This window comes from Xiphias gladius, chromosome 11 (genome assembly GCF_016859285.1).
Source record: "Xiphias gladius isolate SHS-SW01 ecotype Sanya breed wild chromosome 11, ASM1685928v1, whole genome shotgun sequence".
NCBI classification, from domain to species: Eukaryota; Metazoa; Chordata; class Actinopteri; order Istiophoriformes; family Xiphiidae; genus Xiphias; species Xiphias gladius.
In genome coordinates, this window is record NC_053410.1 from 6,570,859 (window position 1) to 6,595,997 (window position 25,139).

Below are 25,139 nucleotides of genomic sequence, written 5' to 3' on the forward strand. Positions count from 1 at the left end.
CTCCTGCAATAACTATTTTGTCTACTAACTGTAATTTTAGAACAAGATTGAATCTCCAAATGACTTTAAAGTAGACTCTGGAGTAGCATAACAAAGAGCAGACAAAATTGACCAGCATTTGGCAGGTGGCTGGTGTTAATTTCCCACCCTGTCTGTGTAAAGTGTGTATATAAAGGCTTTCCAGTCATGTCACAAATCTTGTAACCACACCTGGCACCATCACGGAGGTTCACTTGGCTGCAAGTAAATAACGGTTTAAGATGTAAAGAAAACAATCTGTTAAAATGATTGTGGTGGATGTTCGTCATTTCTGTTGAATGGAATAATCGGCTACGTTTGTTTCCAAATTAGGGTGACGGCTGAGGAACACAGACAAATATGTGCGAACACCTCTGTGTATGCAGACACCCAATAGAGCAGAGCTGCGTGTGTCCGTTTTTGGCCCATATCCAGCTATTTACTTGTCTTTAGCCAGGGTCAAGGCTTCAAAACACGCTGGAGTTGCATTTGCACAACCTCAAATATTGCTCGCTAGACAAACTCGGTCAGCAATTCCATTTAGCAAAAAGGTACACACCTGATTAATAGCAGAAAGTAACTGTGCACGTTCAGTCTTCAAAATCGAACCCATTCGTCGCAGCCATTATTCAACTCGCAGATCATCGTTGAAAATTTATTTAAAATGTTGCCTACGATGGCTTTACATTTTAATATAGTCAAAATGGCAAGAAGGCCTTCAAACCCATAGTCAAAATAGGTGGATTGTCATTGCCTTCCAAAGCAACCCACATTAGAGTTTTCTGAGCTGACGCCCTTATCTGCAGGATGCCATCATTTACTATAGGCCTCCAAAACTGAATTAATGGTCTTCCATCACAATGGCTTAGTGTTGGTTGGGTTTACGTACAAAAGCTGATGTTGGGGCAGATTGTGGCCTCTCATGTCCAAGTCACGCACTTGATGAATTTATTAGTTCCCATTCACATCCACTCTTCATGGCCACATTGAGGACCTCCAGTATGGCTGCTAGCTGGTTACATCCCCTAAAACGCCCCGTGTATGTTACATGTTCACATAAATCTCAGTCCCTTTTTCCTCACCGTGTTTGTGCCATTGCCCTTCTGTGTCATGCGTGTGTGTGTGTGTGTGTGTGTGTGTTTGTGCGTGTGTCCTTATGAATGCGTGTGGTGTCCTGTCCATCTCTGCTCCCTCCACCACCCAGGCGGCTTGGCGTCTGTACTCCACCGACGGTGCTCGTCCCTACCTCAGAGCCACCTGGCACCACTACCAAAGTGCCCTCCCCCCCCTCAGGCATGTATCCCCACCACCGCCATCCCCACGTGCACCACCATCACCGCCCCCACCTCCCTCCAACAACCCCCAATCACAATGCATCAACACTTCCCAAAAAAAACTAATCAGCTTTTTTCTTTTTTTTTCCCTCCTCACTTTCCTTCTCTCATTTCCTTACTCAACTTATACGTTCCTGCCTCACCCCTTTTTTTTTCTCCCACACTTTACCCCATTAATTGTTTCATTTATCATTATTTTATTTATCCTGTCGACTCTGCACGTAGTGTGTCTGGCGTAGTTATGCTGCTGATGAGAACTCAGTTTCCATTGCTACCTGGAAGCCTCATTTGAAGGCGTTGCATACCTGCAGCCCCGCCAAGTAGGTAACATCTTACAGACTTACAAACATGGCCGCTGCTGCTCAGCCCTTCTCCCCGTCTCTCCTCTTCAGCTGGCGTCTGCTCGTCTTCATCGGCGTAGCTTCAGCTCCTCTTCCATTTTTCCGTCATGTGACTCAGTGTTATGCAGCATTCTAACTGTTCTTCCTTAAGTGTACCTTTGTTAACCCCTTTCTCCAAATCAGGGATGGTTTCCTGAGCATGCTGGGTCTTTAACATCCTTTTCACATACAAGCAGATATTCACACCTCAGACTTGCCCAATTCAACATCTGCATTTTAGTGGTTAAATGCCTCGCCGTAAGTCACAATGGAAGTTGCCGTGGTGTCATTGAGTTCTTTGGAAAGGCAGAGTCCAATTCAACGTTTACAAAAGAAAGTGGACACTTTTCACTATTTTCATACTATAGTATTGTAAATAAATATAATAGTTATTATAAACTGACTTTGACTCGCCATTGGCATTTGACACACACATGCCATGGTGTTAATTCAGGTTTTAACTGGCTTCAAGCTCATTAAATGTTAAAGTGATTCAAGCTTGAGTCAAGTTAAAACAAAATCCACATCGGTTTGGGCCGTGTCAAACCCAGTTTTTTTGCGGGCTTCCAAACCGTTTGGCTTTTTATGAGTTCAGCGGTTCACTTAAATATGTGTTCTTCATTTTAAGAGAGTAAACAATGAGGCATAATTTACAATTCCTGCTTTCACACGCACACACATACAGTACACACACCAGATTTAGATCCTTACCTTTCCGGTTTCCGTGCCCGTCTTTCAGCTAACGCTTAGCCTGACTGTGCATGGCCATAGCTTGCATGCGCTTGGACATAATTAACCCTGTTGAACTAAAGTTTCTTTCTATTTGCTTCCTTTTGGCTTGATGCCTCCCATATCCATTAGTGGAAACGTCTGTGTAAAGCAAATTTAATCTGCTGGAATACTGATTTCTCTCCCTTTTTCTCCTCCTCTTTATCCCACTAACCCCTGAAGGAAAGAGCAGGGCGAGACAACTTACAGGTCTGTATGACTCTCAGCTCATTCCTCCAAAGACACAAATACACACACTCAACATGTGATGCAATTATAATTAGATTATATGCCTAATGTTGTTTTCCTAGCATCTCTGAAACTGTGAAACCTGCTGTTATCTGGCTTGCCGGCTTGCTCAGTCCATTTTTCATCAATTGATTACAGATCTGATCTGATCTGATATCCAGTGTCCAAGGATGAATTAAATACTTGATTTATCTGTTTGTTTGTTTATTCACATATACCAGGTAATAGTGAATGGTTAGTGGAGATTGCAGTTTCCATCAGAGGGTTGGGACTTATTTACTGGGTGTTTGTTGGTAGCTTGGTTTACTGATTGATTGATTGATTGATTGATTGATTTAGTGAATGAATGAACCCTTATTGACCCTTTAGAACAAGTTATAACGTCACCATTGGTGGAGAAAATCTAGGCAGTCACGCCATTGTTTTTACTTATGTCTGTGTTAAGGCGCAGTGCTGTGTCATACAAAATAAAGGGAAAATTAGCATGAGCATCAATATTAGGTGGACAGCTGAGCAATAACAAGGTTGATGTGTCCTAATTAAAAGGCAGCCGGAAGTGTCAGGTCAACACTTGTTTACCGTTTGAGTAACGCTGGAAATAATGGTAGCTAATACATTCTCTCAAGTGCTCTGCCGAAGTGCAGTAATCGATTTGAATCGCGTTGGACTGAGAAAGACAGACATCGAGAGACGCAGCGATAGTTGTGTTTTTACATCATCAAATAAAGTACTACAAGAGCTACTTTCAAATGACGCCGTAGGAAGGTACAATGTGCTGCCTCTCGCAAATTTCTTCTTTTTTTGTTTTATAATCCAACCTCACTTTGCCAAACTTTATCTTATGTCGCCATCTCGGGTTTTGTCTCTCCTCCTCCTTTCACAACTGTTTCTTTCTCTACATATGACTCTTAGGGAGGGAAGGGTGATGGGCTTCTCCGTCTTTTCTGTGTGAGCGTGTGCGTATGCATGCACACACGCCTTCAAAGACAGGAGTCTGTACCATGTCTGTACCATGACGCACTTTTTCCATTGGGATGGTATTTATATAACTCATCAAACACAAGTCTAGGAGAGACAGCGAAGTTGAAAAAGGGGGGAGGGGAGGGGAGATAGGGGATTTCAGAAAGGGGAGGAAGACAGAGAGATTTGTGAGTTTAATTATGCTAGTATAATTTTTACAGTGCAGCACTTCTTTGGCAACATTTGGGGGCCTTATGTTGAGCCAGCATCTTTCTCAGGCATTTCAGCTTAAGACCAGCCACACACACAGATATACCAAAAAATTTTTTTTTTTTTGTATCAGTCCGAAAACACAAGCAAATGTGCTTCTCATCCTTAAACAAAAAAGTTTAATTAGGCTTTGTTGCTTCCACAACAACACTCATCCCCAAGAAATACTTCTGTTTAAAGGGCTGTGTTTAATTACGCTTCCCTTCTCAGAAACCTTTGTTGCTTTTTTTTTTTTGTTCCAATTAACACTTGCGAATAAATAATTATGCACACTTTTATGACGCCACTTCTTTTCTGTATGCTCCCCTCCACCAAGCGAACACAGAACCCTATGAGTCATTAGTGGTTTTTAACAGACTGTCAGCTACGCGGCGGTGGTAGGTGCCGCGGTAAAGGGCTGGTGGTTTTGGTTTAAGCAGGCTTGTAAACACCAGCGGTAGTAAACATTAGGCCCACCACAAAGTGCCACGGCGGACGCCATGCTGAGTGTAAGTGCGCCGGATAGTGCCAGTGAGAAGCGATGTGAAATCAGGGATAATGGGGGTTTAATCTGGAGTTTATGAGGTGGGCCTGGGTGTGTACGCGTGTTTGAGCCTCCTGGTTGCAGAAGATTAATTCAATCCCAGTGATGTGTTCAGAAAGAGGGAAGCGAGTAAACCTCTGATTAGTGATGATCAATATGAGCGAGAACCAGCGGCGGTTCCTACTTTTTCTTTAACGTGTGACTACTTTCAACCTGGACATTGACTCTCATCGTTTAAGGACGGGCTGAAACCTGTAGTTGACTTCCCTGTCTTCCTTACCGGAAAATCAAACAAGGTTTATTCCAGATTAGGCTCCACGCCTGTGTGTTTGTGTTTGTAGGAGTGCTTTTTAGCCCACGAGAAGCCTCAAAATAACAGCATTCACACTCAACTAAGCAAGCTACACTAAACTGGCAAACGCTCCAGCTTTCATTTAAACCACGCCAAATTTTCACTTTCTTCACCAGACTACTTTGACCTTTTGGTCGAGCACTACCTCAGACAGCACTGCAGGCACACGGGCAGGCACGGTTAGGAAACTTGTCCACCACATGTCACAGGGCAATCGGTGCGTTGAAAAGACATGATTTGGGTGCTTTTGGAGGTGATTCAGAGCTTCCCTGCGTGACTGAGGAGCCAAATCCAAGCAAGTAAATTTTAAGTAGATTCGCTCTGATGACAGTTTGGTCAAAACTGTTGGAAAAATAGAATCTGGGCTTTACACATGCAGATCAATGCTTTCAAACTGGCTGTAGCCTTAATTGGATGACACTGGTATGATGTCTGACATGAATTCACATCGTCAATATATTTAAGGGAAAACTGAGTTCCCCTAAGTCCCCGTTCATCCGTTCCCATCCTTATGTCCTCTGCCCTTTCTCTGTGTATTTATTGTTCATCAACATTGAAAGCAGAGAATTACTCTTCTCCTTCCTCTGCTGAACTGCTCTTTTAATCGCCTTCCTCCTTTATCTCTCCATTCTCTCCTCCATCCGTCTCTCCCTCCTTCGCTCTAGAAAGGGTCTAAGTAATGGGAGGCTCTTCAGAGGGTACACTCGGAAATATAGGAGGTACCTACAGTACTACCCAGCATCCTCTCTGCCCTGCCCTTAGCCCATTAACCTGTGAGAATGACTAATTGTTAGCATGGAAGAGAACAACGAAACCAAACTGAACTTCCTTCTTAGATCCCTCCTCAACCCTTCCTATCGCACCAAGGACCTTATCTGAGAAGACCAATGCTGCCTGCTGCCTGTCGAACGCGACCGAGACTTTGTTACCGTGTTACAAAGTAAAGGGGAATTCCACCAAAAAGGAGACGTAGTTGTAAAAGGTAACAATTAAAAAAAATAAAGTTTTTAAGATGAAGGAAAAATACGCCCGATTTTACTGCCATGTGTAGATAAACATTTGCCGCAGCCAGTAAATTACATGTTCAGCCCCCATCATTATATTCATAAACTGATCTTTTCATAATTTGTCATATAAAACTCTTCAAAAAAAGAAATGGACAGTGAGTCTATTCTTTGAAATGCTCTGCTTTCTCAGTAAGACAGCACAGTGAGTTAAAACTCAGTAAAAATAAAAGGTCTAAATTCCCCTTTATTTTATATTTCTTAATCCACTTTTGCCTCTTAGCCTACCTAAAATGTCCCTTTCCTTGCAAGAAACTGTTCCTAGTCCAACCACATGAGTGTCTTTTGTTTCCTTCATATTCTTTGTGAACAACCATCGATTTATAGCTTTTTCGGGACCAGATGTAAGTTTTTATTTTTTATTTTTTATTTTTTTAGAAGCTATAGTCCCATCAGTTGTTAAAAAATAAAATGTTTCCATGACAATTCGGTAAAAAGGAACGGAAATAAAATGACCAACTCATGAGGCTGGACCCAACCTACCATGTACTACCCCTCAACAACATATGCTATATTTATGCACATTTCAGCATACAGATGCGGGTATTGCAGCTTTTCCTCACTGTACTGCATGCTCCCTGCATTACTGCTGCACTCCTCTTTTCAGTCATTTTTTGCCATCAGAGATGGAAAGAATGGTAATAGATAATTATTGGTATTGTTAAAAGATCTATTCAGCTCCCTCCACTGTATTTTAGAAAGAATTTGTGGTTGTTAGTGGAAAGTGTACAGGATAACAGATTCAGAACAGAAAATGGCTACAACTGTATTGCCGAGTAAAAGCATTTAGTTCTGCCTTGAAAATTGGTGAAAACATGTTGCCGTGCGCTGTAAAGTGCCAACAAGTCTAGGAAAGTCAGGAAAATATTGGAAAATCATGGCAAATCAATAAAAATAAAAAATAACTTCACCAAAGTCTTTAAAAGTTTTGGAATATGCAGGGGAAAAACACTCCCGTGAAAGCGGTTAAAGCAGATTAAAACACTGAAATTCAGGTGATGCGGAGGTCTGGAAAAAGTGTAAAACTGTGGCATGGAAAATGTGTTGGAACCCTGCATCTCTCTCTCATTGGTCTGCTGCATTGCATGCTGGTCTTTTAGCAACAAATAGTTTACTGCCGGGAGTCTTATTGATTCAGAAGTTTCTGCATCCCCCGAAAGGTTACCAAAGATCTAAACATCATTTGGATAAGTGCAGTTTCCTTTCCATTTTTACACAGTTGCTGGCAATATGTGTTGTTTATTAAAACTTACAAAAATCCAATGATAGATTAAGACAAAGAAACAGTTTCATTTTAATAGTAATATAATAGTATTTATTGTAAGGTAAATGTGCACATAGATACATACTGTATTCACACAGACAAATTTTAAAGTTACTATTCGCAGCATTTTAACTATAACTATAAATATGTAATACCATTACAGTGAACAATTGAGACCGAAACAGAGGTCGTGTTTTGCTAAATGCCTCCGTTGGGTCGCTCTGTACGTAATTTGCCATCATAATCTCTAAAAGATTCACCTCTTTTTACTCAGGAAGAGTGCTGTAAGAAAAACTCTTAAGGTCGTCTCAAAATGAAGGCGACGATGGTGTGTTAACGTTACCATGCTTCACGAATCGCCTTTAAAAATCTCATTAGCTCTGTGTTGAAAAGGGAATACATGAATAGGTTATCAGCTGATCAGGTAAGGCCAGCAGCACTTCAGGATCCAACACTGAGGGTCTGTTTTGGGCGCTCGTGGGGCAGTCTGGCTTTGTCCTGGTGTTATGGGCATGTCAGTTGGACGGATGACGTTTGGTATGAAGGAAAAGACAGAACATTGCCCTGTGTCTGCGCTCTGAACTCTTCTCACTGTCTGAGGGGAAATAGGTGTTGACAGCATACCTTTTTTCTCTCTCTTCTTGTGTCTCTCTATCAACCCCAACCACTGTCTCACACACACACACACACACACACACACACACACACACACACTTTCTCTATGTTCTACATCCTTCACTCACTTTCCACACTTTCCCTCACTTTTTTTGACTTCTCCGTCTCCCTGTCCATCTATTTCTGTATCATTTCCATCACCCTTGATTCCTCCGTCTGCCCCATCCCAAATCTTTCTCTTTGCTTCTTTGATTGTTATTCTCTCCTCTTTCCCTCCTTCCACATCCTTCCGCCCTCTTCTCTTTTCCTCCCCTCCCTCCCTGAAGTCAGAAGTTGAGTTTTAAAGAGCGGGTCCGGATGGCGAGTCCTCGTGGTCAGAGCATGAAGAGCAGACAGACGTCCATCAGCGAACGCCAACGCTGTTCCCCTGGCAATGAGGTGGTGGGCGGCGGCGAGCTGATGGGTGGGAGCCCGGCTAAAGTACAGAAGAGCTGGAGCTTCAACGATCGGACCCGTTTTAGGCCGTCGCTGAGGTTGAAGAGCCAGACGCGCACGGCCATCCAAGACGGTGAGTGAGGCTACGTGTGCACTGTATGTCCATCTGGCTGTAAATGGCAACCCACCAAGACAACATTTGACAAATTACCCTTCTCAGCTCAGTATTCAATTTTATACAGTATATATATGTGAGTAAATTAATTTAATCCCTTAAACCCCATTGAGCTGCACGTGGGCCAGTAACTGCAAACACATGCTTTGCAGCCAATCTTCGTTCAAAGGAAATATCCTAGTGAAGACCCCAAAGTTTCCAAAGACACCATTTGTCAATATGTCAGGCTGAATTTTGCAAAGACGTTGACGATGAAGAAAACAAAAAGATAATAAGATGATGTGAAAGACAATTAGAATATTTCCATTTGATGCAAAGGTGCATGAAATTGAAAAAAAAAAACAAAAAACCTTTTTAAAAAATCACGGAGTCCTGAATCTGAATATTTGCCTCAGTGTAAATATGCATTTAATGAGGAGCTAGAGCAAGCAGATACATAGTAAATATGTGAAACTGTCAGACAGTGTGGCAAAGGGAGAATAAAGTCATCAAAGCCTCTCAAGGAGAGAAAAGAAAAATTATCAGGTAGTTTCATTTTTTTCCCAAGAGGGAATATTTACCCTCATATCTTACGTACAACATAAAACCAGTGTACAGGACAATACTGCCAACAGTCAAGCAATAACAAGAATTAATAAGAACCATTAAAGCCCCTGAAAATTTAATATGCAACAATCAAAGTTAAAGTTTGGAAAAATCATCCAAAATTTATCAAACACTGAACTCAGTGGATCAGCTTCACCAGGACTGTGTAGGTGAGGTTTGATCAGGCAAAATAAGAGAACACCCCGACGACTGTTGTTGCATCTTGATTCAGATCCTGGTAAAATCCTGTCTGGTGCAGAAGGTAACGTACAAGGTGACGTCGCCTCTCCCCAATGAGCCCTACACACGTCAAACCACGGAGATGACAAAACAGCACAGACGGGAAATCTCAGTTGAAATCAACCAAAGGGTTCTAACTTTGACAGAAAAAAAAGGTTTGTTCACGTTGGAACCCATCGCTCTCTTACAAAGACCGTGGTTGGGAAAGTAGGTTTTCAGGGCAGGTCTTTTGCTTGTGTACATTTGACATTTCTATCAAAGATTTTCCAAAGCGTACCGCACATTTTTGGGTGAGCTGCCCCGATTTTGGCCATTGGTTTAACCTCAGGCAAATATCTCATAAATGAAATCTAAATCAGCTTGCAGAGATGCTTAAATCTGCTTGAGGAAACTCCATCGCAGTGACCACAATGTCTCATCTACTCACTGCCTGTTTTTTTACTGACACTGTGGTGAGAGCTTGGTACTGTTTTGAAAAGTCCTTTCCTTTTCGGTGTGACACTCTTAACATTCAGAGATAAGACAACCTTTTCATTGGAGAAATTCACATTGCCTTTTATTATATTGTCATTTTGATGAGATTTTCTTGAACAAACTCTAAACTGTCATTTTATTGTCTGTTCTCTCTGCATTCTTGATTTATAGGATAATGAACAGCATGCATTTATTTTTTATCCAGGTGGATATATTGCACTTCGGGGAGACTCTTAACAGACTTGAATTATGCACTTTCATTAAGCCCTTACATACTTTGGATCCCAATTCCAACATTCTTGCTTTTTGCACTTTGAAGGGAGCATGAATTTACTGTTATGTACACAATATGTTGTGCACCAGTGTTTTTCTTCACATTTCCCAGAAACGCCTACCCTCCAGAAGCAGATGAAACTGCTGACTGTTTTAATAGCACCTCTGTTCTCTTATTCCCTCATATCATCAATATGAAGAGATTTTGTAACCTCTTATATGCACCGTATGATTATTCCCTCTCTTTTTATTCCCCCCTTGCTTTCCTCTAGCTCTGTCTCTTTTTTCTGTGTCTGTGTCTCTCTGTCCGTGTCCCCCACTCTTTTAATTATTGGCAGTATTAAGGATATACTCTATATATCCCTTTCTTTCACATTACATAGCTTAGCTGGCAAAATGCAGCCCATTCCTAAAGATCCGATCCAAGCGAGGCATAAATTTTCACCTCTTAAAAGCCAAAATAGTATCAGTTGGAGACATTCAGCATTGCCGCAACTCGGACTTAGCTTTAGCTTAGCTTAGCTTAGCTTAGCTTAGCTTAGCTTAGCTTAGCTTAGCTTAGCTTAGCTTAGCTTAGCTTAGCTTAGCTTAGCTTAGCTTAGCTTAGCTTAGCTTAGCTTAGCTTAGCTTAGCTTAGCTTAGCTTAGCTTAGCTTAGCTTAGCTTAGCTTAGCTTAGCTTAGCTTAGCTTAGCTTAGCTTAGCTTAGCTTAGCTTAGCTTAGCTTAGCTTAGCTTAGCTTAGCTTAGCTTAGCTTAGCTTAGCTTAGCTTAGCTTAGCTTAGCTTAGCTTAGCTTAGCTTAGCTTAGCTTAGCTTAGCTTAGCTTAGCTTAGCTTAGCTTAGCTTAGCTTAGCTTAGCTTAGCTTAGCTTAGCTTAGCTTAGCTTAGCTTAGCTTAGCTTAGCTTAGCTTAGCTTAGCTTAGCTTAGCTTAGCTTAGCTTAGCTTAGCTTAGCTTAGCTTAGCTTAGCTTAGCTTAGCTTAGCTTAGCTTAGCTTAGCTTAGCTTAGCTTAGCTTAGCTTAGCTTAGCTTAGCTTAGCTTAGCTTAGCTTAGCTTAGCTTAGCTTAGCTTAGCTTAGCTTAGCTTAGCTTAGCTTAGCTTAGCTTAGCTTAGCTTAGCTTAGCTTAGCTTAGCTTAGCTTAGCTTAGCTTAGCTTAGCTTAGCTTAGCTTAGCTTAGCTTAGCTTAGCTTAGCTTAGCTTAGCTTAGCTTAGCTTAGCTTAGCTTAGCTTAGCTTAGCTTAGCTTAGCTTAGCTTAGCTTAGCTTAGCTTAGCTTAGCTTAGCTTAGCTTAGCTTAGCTTAGCTTAGCTTAGCTTAGCTTAGCTTAGCTTAGCTTAGCTTAGCTTAGCTTAGCTTAGCTTAGCTTAGCTTAGCTTAGCTTAGCTTAGCTTAGCTTAGCTTAGCTTAGCTTAGCTTAGCTTAGCTTAGCTTAGCTTAGCTTAGCTTAGCTTAGCTTAGCTTAGCTTAGCTTAGCTTAGCTTAGCTTAGCTTAGCTTAGCTTAGCTTAGCTTAGCTTAGCTTAGCTTAGCTTAGCTTAGCTTAGCTTAGCTTAGCTTAGCTTAGCTTAGCTTAGCTTAGCTTAGCTTAGCTTAGCTTAGCTTAGCTTAGCTTAGCTTAGCTTAGCTTAGCTTAGCTTAGCTTAGCTTAGCTTAGCTTAGCTTAGCTTAGCTTAGCTTAGCTTAGCTTAGCTTAGCTTAGCTTAGCTTAGCTTAGCTTAGCTTAGCTTAGCTTAGCTTAGCTTAGCTTAGCTTAGCTTAGCTTAGCTTAGCTTAGCTTAGCTTAGCTTAGCTTAGCTTAGCTTAGCTTAGCTTAGCTTAGCTTAGCTTAGCTTAGCTTAGCTTAGCTTAGCTTAGCTTAGCTTAGCTTAGCTTAGCTTAGCTTAGCTTAGCTTAGCTTAGCTTAGCTTAGCTTAGCTTAGCTTAGCTTAGCTTAGCTTAGCTTAGCTTAGCTTAGCTTAGCTTAGCTTAGCTTAGCTTAGCTTAGCTTAGCTTAGCTTAGCTTAGCTTAGCTTAGCTTAGCTTAGCTTAGCTTAGCTTAGCTTAGCTTAGCTTAGCTTAGCTTAGCTTAGCTTAGCTTAGCTTAGCTTAGCTTAGCTTAGCTTAGCTTAGCTTAGCTTAGCTTAGCTTAGCTTAGCTTAGCTTAGCTTAGCTTAGCTTAGCTTAGCTTAGCTTAGCTTAGCTTAGCTTAGCTTAGCTTAGCTTAGCTTAGCTTAGCTTAGCTTAGCTTAGCTTAGCTTAGCTTAGCTTAGCTTAGCTTAGCTTAGCTTAGCTTAGCTTAGCTTAGCTTAGCTTAGCTTAGCTTAGCTTAGCTTAGCTTAGCTTAGCTTAGCTTAGCTTAGCTTAGCTTAGCTTAGCTTAGCTTAGCTTAGCTTAGCTTAGCTTAGCTTAGCTTAGCTTAGCTTAGCTTAGCTTAGCTTAGCTTAGCTTAGCTTAGCTTAGCTTAGCTTAGCTTAGCTTAGCTTAGCTTAGCTTAGCTTAGCTTAGCTTAGCTTAGCTTAGCTTATCTTAGTTCTGTTTATCTTAGAATAGCTTAGTTTAACTTAGCTTACCTAAGCACAAAGACTGAAAAGAGGGGGAAACAGCCACCAGAGTATTGCTTGTCTGAGGGTAGTGACTCCCCTGGGTGTCTGGCAACCTCAAGGTGACGATAAGACTCCGGATAGATATCACCCTGGGCTAAGACATAGCCTGGGACATAGCATAACCCTAACCATACGCCCAAATAGTTTCTCATGAATTAATGAGTTTCAGTGGTCCTGACGGGTGTATTGTGTCGCCTAAGGACAGTGCCGGGCTAGCTGTTTCCCCCTGTTTCCGATCGGGAATCTGACGATGCGTTGATTATCCGTGTGTGTGTGTGATGGTTTGTTGGAAGTAAGAAAGGGTTTCCTCTTCAGTGCCATCTGCCTGACTGTGTCATCTATTTATTTTGTGGCTTCTTGGGACAGATAAAGGGCATCCTATTGATTAGTCACGTGATTATTATTTATTTACTTATTTTTTCTCCTCTTTGTCCATTGATTCCGAAACCAACGCGACGTCTCACTGAACCCAAGTTTCACCGGTCCAGTGGTGATGTCACCGTACTGCCTCATCATCTTGTGATTGGCTCGTTATTGATCATCGATGTAGTGCAGTTGTTTTCTGAGGCTGAGCCCTTGTTGAGGTCAGGGCAAGTTTCCTATTCATTGATCGGCCGTCTTTCTTTATGATCTGTGTGTATTGATCGAAAAGTTCATGAATGGTTCAGTGTGCGGGGTTTAAATGACTAATTGAATTCAACCACAGTGTGAAAATACCATCAACTAACAGAAGGATGCACTGCTACAATATAAGTAGCCAATAAGCTACCGTGTGCATACTTACGTTCTTAGTGTGGTTTCCACTATACATATAATCCCAGATGAGAAAAACAGACATTCAACCATGTGTGCTGGGGTTCACATGATGTTTTGCTTTTTTTTAAATGTATTTCTCTGTTTTTCTTCTCCTTTTCCTCCATCTTTTTCACTTTATCTATATGACCTACTGCTGGGTTGGAGGGTTTTGCCTGAGGGGGATGCAGGGGTTTTTTGTTTTTTCTGTGTGTGTGTGTGTGTGTGTGTGTGAATGAGTGTGGGTGAGTATATGCGTTTCAGCAGACACCGGCACCCCGCGAGCGAATGTTTATCCAACTGGCGCCGACTGTTTCTTTCACATCAATCGCTTCTTCTCACCATCTACATATTTTTCATTTTAAAAAAAGTCCGCGTTCACCTCTCAGTAAAGCAGGATTTCCATTAAAACAATTACAGGTTGGTTACAAAATTGACCCCTGGTTCAAATATTTGCCTTAATTTTCCTCAGGTTAATAAGAATTCAGATGTTGCTGTTCTGGTTTTATACATGTGACCATTGTCATGTAATTAAGAGACAGACATCAGCTGTTTTCCTGGATTCTTCTCCTATTTTCAACCAATGAAGCGGCTCACAGTTGTCAGCTTTTGAGGCAGAGCAACAGTACAGTACTGTATCTGTTCATTAATAAAGGGACAATGGGCCATAACTGTATATACCTGACACCACTGAAATGTTTTCCTCACAAATTAGGTTTGAAATTGTAACACAAGGTGAAAGTCAGAGCCAAGGTCGTTAGGATTTACAGTTCTGTGCCTACTAATCCTCCTCCATTAGTTTCTGTCATTACTTTCTGAGCCTGTCTGTAAACAAATGTTATATTTTACATCTCACCAATAACCTAAACTGCTTCCTCCTGTATGACTCTCTCCAATCGCACTTGTTTAACCTCTCTCTTCATTTTTGTCCTCTTCTACGGTTAAATCCTTCATCGCCCATGTAAATCATCCAACCATGAGTCTGAGCGTATTTAGTCAACATAGGCTGTTAAAGAGATTAATACATGGAATAGAATAGGTATTTGAATTTTTGATAATATTCTCAGCACATATACAGATGCTGTCCATATGCACCACAAAATCTTTTCTGTAAATACGCTCTCTCATCTGCTCACTTAGATCAAGCAGTAAACATTTGCACAACTGTGACTAAGCTTTACGTTTTATCCGAACACTGGGTCTTTACGTATTCATATCCCCAATAATATTCAGTAATGTCATGTTCTGTAATTACCTGTGGTGGTATCTTCAGTACTCTTATGTTCAGGTGTATTCTTATCTATCTCTGATCCTGTGTATCTTCCTCAATCCAGTTTCCTATCAGGGACCAGAAACATTTCCTATAATATCAGATAACTCTCTTGGGTACGGGTACACCTGACCCCTTCCTGTACATTACGGGTCTTAGGTGGACGTAACATAGTCTGTCGCATCCAACTTTTTCCTATTTCAATTAGTAGGTTTTTTTATTTATTTATTTTTATTCACGGTAACAGAGAATGTACAAGTTATGCAAAAATTTCCAACCAGGTCTTTTTGGAAACCACTCAACATAAATCAAAGAATTTTTTTTTTTTTTTTTTTTTGCAATTTCCCTCCCCAATGATATTTTGGTAACAGTGTCCAGTCAGTCATTGCTTCACTTGTTCTGCAAATCTGTCATATTTGCAGGTTTGAAAGATTTGACATGCAGAGACTTAATCCTGCTTTTGTTTTTTTAGTGAACTGGCGTCTATCAACCCCCCTCCGTCACCAGCCCCTCTGCTCTCTATGTGACTCACCCCCCCCCCCCACACACACACACACATGTACAAACAGCACCTCTACCACCCATCCCCAGCCAGCCTGCCCACCCAGCAGGCCTCCTCCATGGGCAGCCGCGGCCCAAGGCTTTCCCAGGGTGTCAGGTTGAGCCTTGGACACCCCCTGCCCCGTTAGGACTGTTATTACAGAGGGTCAACTGTCACCGTTCTTTCCATTTGGACAGTGAGAAAGACAGGCAACTGGACACAAGCAGAAGCCACCAGGGAATCTAAACGAATCAAGAGCATAGATCCCCTTACTTGTATCAATATTATTCACCCAGCAGTGGATCTGCTCATCAAATAGAGGGAGATAGAGGATTACACTCAGGTTTCAGAGGCATTCATTTTGGTTGTTATGGATTTGACAGGAGAACCAGGGAACTTTAGTTTCCCGTTAGATACTCCTTGAGCCATTTGAGATTTTAATAATGTTTTTTTTAATTACACTGCAAAAAAAAAAAAAAAAAAGATCAACAAGTGAAATGTAACAAGGATCGTTCTGTGGCTTTCTCATAGTTTATGCTACCATCTAGTGGTTAGTTGTAGTAGTTACACTTTTATAATTATGTCAAGTCTTCGGTCTCTTGGCGTTACAATACTCTGTACAGCATCTCTCTCCTTCCTTAGTCTCTATCTTTTTAATTTTTTATGTGTTTGATTGTGTGTGTTTGTGTGTGTGTGTGTGTGTGTGTGTGTGTAGGATCATGAAGTTCCACGTGGCAAAGAAGAAGTTTAAGGAGACGTTGCGTCCCTATGATGTGAAGGACGTCATAGAGCAGTACTCTGCAGGACACTTGGACATGCTCTGTCGGATCAAGAGCCTTCAGACCAGGTTGGGACACACTGGACACACACACTTACGCACTTGACACACACTCATACAGTTTAAAACCATTCTTTTCTACATATGTGAGAGTTCTTTACTGGATTTTGAGTTTGCCATTTTTACTGATGTCTGGTAATTGTTCTTTACAAAAGCTTTTATATGTACCAGACACTTGCACAAGTGGATGTTTCCGTAGATGTTGCGGCAGCTCCTGCTTGTTCTATAAAGGTTACAGACCACTTCATAGATAGATAGTGCCTTTGAATTAAAGTTTCACCTCCATCTCACCTCCGACCATGTCTTTCTTACCAAGAGTGTGTCTATGTACAGTATGTGCAAATGTGTGTCCCCTCTCTCTCCCAGACTAGACACTGTAGTGGGTCCCCCTCCAAGGCCTTTCGGCAGTCGCGTCAAGACCTTTTCCTCTCCCTCCCTGCATTTATATTACAGCCAGGCCCGGAGGAAACAGTCTGCACCGGGGTTAGACCTACCCCGTCATCTGCCTGCCGACTGCTCCCCTACTAACTTTACAAATATGTCACACTTGGGTCAAATGGCAGGCGTTCACCTACTTTTGGATGTATCGAAAAAGCTACTTCCTGCTTGTACATAATACATTCACACAGAGGGCAATCTATGAATTAATTACGATGAAATGTTACACATTAGCTCAACACTGTGCCAAAAATTACGCCGCTGTGTCGACGTTTTAACACCACGCTTTTAATAGAAAACGTATCAGGCACCAAAAGTGCTTTTAAAAAGGAAGAAGTAGCCAACAAATGTGTGCATGCAAATAATATTCACCATTTGCTTTAGTATGCCCAGACGGATGGGGTTCACTGAGATTGAGATTGTATGTGGTAAATCATCACAGAAAGGCGTACCAAAAAGGCTTCCACATATGTGCCATTTGACCCAGGTCTGGTTGTAGTTTAATTCATAAAAACATGCTTCAGTTCTATTGCAGAGGTCCTCGGGGAGCTCAAACATTGGATTATGAACTTAGTTTCACAAGAAAAAAAGTTTACGACACAGATGTGACGCTACGGGTAGAAAGTATCTGGCGCGTGTTAGTCTGAGAAGACCTACTGGTCAACACTTGTAACTCACTGTTTTTCTTTTCAGTTTTCCAACAAGGGAAATGCTCCCTTCAGTTAACCCTTTTTGGGGTTTTTTCGTTTATTTGATTCCTCTTGACTGTACAGTACGAAAAGTGCTGTACGTAAAATCATTTATGGAAAATATGTGATAATCCTGGTTTGAGCCAATTGAAGACCTCATCTGGTTTGATGCGTAGGTGTCTGTAGACATAACAAGAGCTACTCATTGCTATCCTTACATTAAAGATGCATTTTGCGTTTGGCACCTGTTAAAAGCCCCACTCGAGAATTTATCCAAACTCATAAAACTCTGATTATTAATGGAAAATCAGTAATTTAATATTCTGACATTTTTATTCAAATGAAGCTTTTATGCATTTCTATAACTCTTCATAACTTAAGAACCCTTTTTTTTTTTTTTTTTACTTCAGCCTGCATCAAATATAGAGGCGTTAGTCTTTGTATCAAAACTGTTGGCAATTAATATGGCCATGGAAAAAAAATTACGGGCAAAACTAGAAATATTTTTTCAGCAGGGGGCAGTACAATGCAGTTATGGATTTGGACTTATTTTTGCAAAGGCTGTAGATACACACAGAATACCTGACTGCTGCCATGCACATCCACCGTATCTCTTTAGCATTGCTACTAGACTCTGGTTATGTCGGTCCTCTCGGCATGGTGTATTTTTACAGTTTTACTCTCTGTGGATGATAAAAACAGCAGATGTAGACCTTATTGCGGCTGATGTCATGACAAGATGAGGGTTTCACTGAATGACTGGCCAGTGTCAGTGTAACTAAAATTATTATTAATACTAATCACTGGCCATTAATTGTCTGTCTAAAAAGCGGTATTGACCCTCAAAAACCCACATCCAGCAAACATTTTTTCATTTATTTCTTGTCAACGAGTAGATGACTGGTTCGTCCATTTTCATCCTGTGCTTCAGACCTCAATGCGTGTGTGTGCGTGTGTGTGTGTGTGTGTGTGTGTGTGTACTTTTACCTCTATCTTTGTGAGGACCACTTTGAGTTTTAAGACCTTGGGAGCAATGACATTTTTGGCCGGTCCTCACAACTGCAAAGGGCTGTTTGAGGGTTAGGACTGGGTTTGAGGGTTCAGGTTAGAATAATGTTGAGGTTAGGGTTGGGGTCAGGCATTTAGTTGTGACGGTTGAGGTTAGGGGCAAGGGAATGCATTATGTCAACGACTGTCCTCCCAATGATAGACATACGTGTGTGTGTGTGTGTGTGTGTGTGTGTGTGTGTGTGTGTGTGTGTGTGTGTGAAAGCGCGATGTATCTGACCCAGTCTTTCTCCTGTCTTCAGACTGGCCAGTGCAGCGGGCTCTGGTCCCAGCCTGAGTAGCCGATCCAGGAACATGTCCTCTCCTGCCCTGCATTATTGTTACAGCAACAACAGGAAGAAGTGCCCTGGCTCAGGGTTAATGTTATTTCATTTCATTTGAGTTTTACCCACAGTATAATCCCGTTAGTTCCGCCTACGGCGACCATTAGTTTCCTTGCACTCCCCAAAATCTGTCCGACTGACTGTGAAATGTCACACGCAAGCAGACATGCTCGCAGGAATGCCTATAACCCCAATTTAGACCACCATGACTTTCTTACAGTACCAGATGGTTGGAGTTTGCTACTAGAACATGCAGTGAGTTCTAGAAGGTTTAGACAATCACAGAAAATAGATTTTGAAACCGAGTGGCACATTAAAGTGCATCGCAAGTTACTACAATTTATCTAAAGCTTGATTATACGAATATGTTAAAACTCCAACCACTTGGTAAGGTTTTAATTAATCCTGTCTGACACCTAAAAACATATGTATTTAATGCAAATGTGTAATATTGTGCATACATATGAATATATACCCACAAACCCACCTGCCATCACCGGCGCCACATTCGGTCTCGCGTGTAGTTCCATAGAGGGGGAAGATTATTGTGTGTGAATGTTGCTAACTTGTGTGTGCGACTGCGGCTGCGTAATTAATTCAAGTAGTTTGAAACAGGGATAATAATAATAATATCTGTGTGGTATATTTGCATGTCGAGGTGTACAATTATTAACTTCACTAATTCCGCATTGTTTTAATGCCACAGAGCAAAGAAACTGATCTGATCAATACTTGTGACATTAAAAGGGCTGGCTGCAGATTCACTGGTAATTCGAATACAGCACTGCATTTTTCATTTCACTTTTTCAAATGAAATTGTGTACGTTGTGATTCGGTGTTGGTATTTTTCGAGGGAGAATCCTGTATGGGTCAACGTTTTCTGAAAACCTGGTCTGATTTATTTTAAGCTCAAAGATGCCCACTCAAGATTCCAGGTTTTCAACCCACAGCAACAATATGATCTGTGCTGTGGGCTGTTTTTCTAAATCTAATTTTGAGATGTAGTGCTCATAAATGACTGGGCTTTTATTCTCCTTACTTATAACTTTTGGAAATATGATTTTTTTTTTTTTTTTTTTTGGTGCACATTGGTTTTCATGTGTGAATTTTTTTCACATGAAACACATGCAAACTACATACTCTGTAAAGTCTAATCGGAAAAGGCTGTTTTTCTTTATTCCTGAAAAACCGAAATTTTGGAGATGAAGCGTTTTCATTTAACAGCACTGATTCAGCCAAGCCATGTATGTTGTGCGTTTTACTAACCCTGATCTTAACGGTTGCTTTAGGTGTGTTGCCTGACTTGGGATAACCTGAAACATGAAGCACGGGTGCCTACTCATATTACAACTAGATTATATTTCTATATTAACACGTGTGTGTGTGTGTGTGCGTGTGTGTGTGTGTGTGTGTGTGTGTGTGCGTGTGTGTTCGTGTTTCAGGGTGGATCAGATCCTGGGAAAAGGCCAGATACCTATGGATAAGAAGATGAGAGACAAACTGCACCCAGATGGAGACTCTTTGGATGGCATGAGCATGCTGGGACGAGTATGTAAAGTGGAGAGACAGGTGAGAAAAAAAAAAGGGAAAAACTACGTGAGCACTAAGCTTTAAAAATGGATTTGCAAGATTTTATTAACCCATAATATTAATGATAGTATATCTGCAAAGAGCTGATGCAAAGGGCTGTTGATCAATACCAGTGACTCAGGGATTTATTTTGCCAGGTACTGAGATTGCTGGCTTTAAAAACTCATTTTCTGGTCTGACGTCTGTTTTGGAAACAACCACCAGAGATCTGTCAATATTTCTGGACAATTCCTTGGTCGAAGACAGAGATCAATAAAAGTCACAAACTGCTCAGCAGCCATTTAAGTTTCACTCTCTTGCTTGCTCTCTCTCTCTCTCTGCCTCTCTCCATGTTCTCGCCCTGCTACTCTTCGCTTTTGCTCCCAGGTAACTTCCATCGAATCAAAGTTAGACTCTTTGCTGGACGTTTACCGCCAAGTTCTACAGAAAGGGCCCTCGGCGCTCACCCTCTCCTCCCTGCCTCTGTTCGAGCTGGACAGGCACCAGCACCACAACTCGGACTACCAGACCTCCATCGTTGGCAGGGATCTCCCCTCTCCCCAGGGAGGCGATCCGGTTCGAGGCGGCGGAGATAACAGTGGGGGCATACGCCGTTCCCTTAGCGCCAACCCGAGAGGCCTGCGGCTCATCCTGGCACCTGCCGATGATGATGGTCCCCCAGACTCAGCACCTCCATCTTACCCCCCATCCACAGCCTCACTCACCCCATCGCCCCTTCTGCCGCCCGATAGCCCCTACCCGACCTTGGTGACACCCAACGGCACCTCCAAAAGAGCACACTTCCCTGACCTGCCGCCCCCACCTCCCTCAACTGCGGGTTTCACCCTCCAGCTGCCCCACATGGTGCATCCCTCCCACCTCCGATGCCCCGCTGACTCCGTCCCAGATGATTTGACAGATGGAGTGACAGCAGACAAAGACAGCCTCTGCCCCTCTGTTGTTGTGGCATCCAGTGTGGATGCTGACCAGGAAGGGGACAGTGAGGAAGGCTCTGTCCAGGGAGGCGTGCAGCTGCGGGAGAAGCCTGGCTTGAAATCGGAAGGGGGCTGGAGGAGGCACATGAGCTTGGAGGTTAACCCCCTGCTGCTGCTCTCCTCTAGCCCAGACGGGAGACCTTCAGACTGGGAAGGCGGTCTCGGGAAATCCCTCTCCGTGCATAATGTCAGCCAGCCTTTGGCCGGCCATGCCCCGGGTCTCTCCTCCACACTCAACAACAGCGGCAGCAGCAACGGTAGTGAACGTGGCAATGCCCAGGGTGACCTTAGGAACTGGGACGGAACAGAACTCTTCATTAGTGAGTGCAAGCTAGAGCCAGCGGAAGAACATTTCAACTTCCTCTCCCAGGGACCTGACAGCAGCCCCTCCGACCTTTCACAGACTGTGGAGGAGGCTGCAACTCACCCAAAGGGAAACTCAGAGTTTCTCAGTCAGCTGGCATAACCACACACACACACACACACACACACACACACACACACACACACACACACACACACACACACACACACACACACACACACACACTCTTGCATACTGTATGTACACATCATTGTTGGGGAAACCACTTTTAAAATATTTTTACAGGACACAAAATGGATTATGTTTCAAACTGTACAATTAAATGCTTTGTATGTGGACAAACAATGTTTTTATATTTTGTCAAACATGGTTATGTCCACTTTCATCCAGATTTTATTATGCTATATACTTTTTTATGGGTTCTAAGATTAACAGATACAAAAAAAAAGAAAAGAAATCAAAAGTGTAAGGATGTATAAAATATGTATGCAAGTGGCCACATTCATGTAAGACAAAATACACAAACAATATACAAATGCAAATGACCTTCCTTTAAGAAAAATAGATTTGCTCTTTATCTAAAGTTATGGAGAAATGGTAATTTTATTAACTTTGTACAAAGTGATAATGTTTTTAATATTCACGATCATATGTTAAAGAAAAAAGGATGTTGATGAAAAGATTTATTTTAAATGAAGAACGTGGAAAGAATATTTGACACCCGCCTGCTAGACACCAGAGTGTAGATGCAAATCGAATAATTTGGTTCATCACAAGAAGAACCGTAGGTAATAACTTCCTTTTCCAAGTAAATCGTCCTACATTTTCATTCTCAGTCTGGACCTAAACCCAAACCAAAGAGCTTTCTTCACTGAAAGAAGCAGGAGTCTAACTTTTCATTGTAGAAATTAGAGGATATGTCATCTGATTTGTGCCAACCTTGAAAATGAAATGAATGAATAACAACAGAAGATACTATATAATTTTCTCATAGACAAAACTGGTTGCAAGTCGCAAAAAAGTCAAAAGTGTAGCTGAAACTTGAATAAGCCACTGCAAGGCCAACCACTGCATTCTTGACGTGGTGAAACCTGTACACGCAGGTACATGCACACACATACACACACAAACACACACTGACACGTACAAACCATCGACCAGAACCACCAAGTACTCTGAGAAGAGCCAACTTTACAAAGAGCTGAGACTGATTAGTGACATATTTTTTCATACAAGTGCTTGTGTTCAGAGACTTTCTGGGGGGAAAAAGGAGAGTCACTCACTCTCCTTATTCAGTGTCTTTGTCTTTGTCAATGTAAAATGTCATCTTTTACTTATGCTACTTATTCTACATATCACTGCATGGATTGTTTCCGAAAAACAAATGAATGAAAGGGCGCGAGTGTTGACAGGTGTTTGGACCACGTCCCACTTGGTTTGGACAGCAGCCGGGTGAGTTGGTTGCTAATGGTCTGAATGCTGAATTGCAGTAGGCTTATCAAGTGGGCTTTCTCAGCCAAGCATGAGATGCTGCATGTCTAAGCTGCTGCAATACTTAAATCAAGAGCAGTCACACACACACTCGCTGGTGGCCCGGATGCCTTTTTGCATGTCAAAGTAATGTTTTCTCCAAACGTTCAACAAAAAAGGTACCAACAAAATCTGCCTATGTAAACATTATTATATTCTAATTTGAACTAATTTGATAGAATTTAAAAAACTGCACAGCCGGTTTTATAGATAACCCACTTACTATTAAATGTTATGACGCACAAGGTCATTTAATGTTTGTTTTTTTTTTGTTTTGTTTTTTCCGACAAACCCTATCTTTTTACTGGGTGCTGGTTGCACTGTGTGCATCGATGATGATTAACGGCTGCTGAACTGACCTTTATTCCCTCCTCCCAGTCCGGTGTAGTGTGGTGTTACGGGGCAAAACGTGCAATGCATAGATTGCATTAACAACACAGCAGGTCAGTTTCACCTGAGGAACCCAGGATAACAATACACTGTACATGCAGTATTGTAGATCTAGCATGCGTGTTGTTACTTTATCCATGTGTCTATTCTGCTGCTAACAATGTCAAAAATGTGATATATTCACATAATAAAATAGGAAAGAGGGAGAGTGAGATGAGAAAAAAAATCCTCATTGACATTTTCTGTGACTTTGGCAATATCGGCATTGAGCTGAAAAGCTGAATGTTCTAATGCTGAATGCTCTTATCCAGAGCGACATGCTCCAGGAAACCTTGGCAGGAGACAAACTGAACAAACTAGAATCTGACCTGAGAGTGAGATTAAAATTTTGTTTATGAATGGGCTCTATAACCTCTTCCACTGCCCCCCCGCCCCCCAAAAAATAATTATGTATAATTGACCAGGATTTTGAATGTGCATGCACTTTCTCCTCGCCACATTAATCATAATTAAATTACTTAGCCATTTAGGGTTTTTGTAATAGGCATTAGAATTATTGTGGACACGTTTATATTTTGGTGAATTTTGTCCATATTCAGATTGAGACGTTAGGTTTTCATGGCCGGCTTATGGAAAATGGTGTGCTGCAGGTGTCTTAAATGACGCTGTCCTAACTCTACACTTAACAGGAGCATTGTTTTCATTGCCATCCTGCTTGTAGATGGGTTGTGCGCTCTTGGAGGAGAATCATGCACAAAACTATGGCAGCCATCTTAAGTTTTGTTAACCATTTTGATTTGTTTTTGCACATCTACATCTTAAGAGGTACGCAGTCACAGCAGTCTTAAAAAATGTATTTTAATGTGTTAATGACAACCTTTATTCATCATTATTTTCAGTTATATTCCCTTTGTTTGGAATGGTGAATACGTGCATTGCTTAGCAAATTAACATTCTGTAGTAAACTATAACAAGTATTATCCTCTAACAAATGAAAATTGTAAACACTTGTAGATTGATTTTGAAATACTTTACAGCCCATCCAGGAGTTGTTCTGGCACGATGAAATATATTATCAACATGATAGCACAGTTGTTTTTTGGTGAGTTTGACGAGCCTGAAAATGTGACATGGTAGTTTGAGCTTAATATTGGAATAGATTCGTTGTAGTTATTGATGGAGTTTTGCTACATTTGAATAGAGGCCAACCAAGACTGTCAGTTACTTTGGAGCAAGATCGAACAACAACGAGGAAGGCCCACGGACTCAGCCAGTCGGGAGATTGGATGGATTATTCCTCACATTAAAAAAAAAAAAAAAAAAAAGCCCGCTCATTTTTGCAATCTGTAAATTGCTTAAGGGTGCCTTTTTTGCATACGAAAAATTCGTTTTTTGGTTTTTTTTTGGTTTTTTTTTTTTTTTCCACAGGGCTATAAAGGTGTAGTTTGCCTACAGCCTATACCATACTGTATAGCTAAAGTCAAACTGCTCATTTTGGGTTGGGCATCCAGTTCACTTCAAGTCGTGTACCTGTAGCCACAGACTTTATATGGCTTTGATGGCTAATAATACCATTTCTCTACTGCTTGAACAGTAATTTATTACACAACTGGCCTTAAAGCTTGACAATGTTAACATTATTATTTCTTTGAAATTAATTTATTAAAGTGCACATTATGTTCTCTGGATGAGAAATGCAAAAATAATTTTATTATTCATTAATAAAGTACGAATTAACTAAACTGTTTTGGTTTACGTGTCGTTTTTTTAGCGATCAAACTTTTAAGAAAAAGTTAAAGTGGGGGGAAAAAA

General features: G+C 41.4%; 1 protein-coding gene across 1 annotated transcript in view; it reads left to right on the forward strand.

Annotated features, from left to right (window-relative positions):
• kcnq5a (potassium voltage-gated channel, KQT-like subfamily, member 5a) overlaps positions 1-21,601 on the forward strand; it is a 101,857-nt gene extending 80,256 nt beyond the window's left edge. Inside the window, 10 exon segments of the mRNA XM_040138929.1 lie at positions 1,578-1,672; positions 2,684-2,710; positions 5,520-5,573; positions 8,124-8,365; positions 12,641-12,671; positions 15,833-16,009; positions 16,367-16,483; positions 18,438-18,551; positions 19,961-20,087; positions 20,475-21,601. Of these exon segments, the coding sequence (XP_039994863.1) occupies positions 1,578-1,672; positions 2,684-2,710; positions 5,520-5,573; positions 8,124-8,365; positions 12,641-12,671; positions 15,833-16,009; positions 16,367-16,483; positions 18,438-18,551; positions 19,961-20,087; positions 20,475-21,548 (2,058 nt within the window). The 3' untranslated portion in view covers positions 21,549-21,601.
• The last annotated feature ends 3,538 nt before the right edge of the window (positions 21,602-25,139 follow it).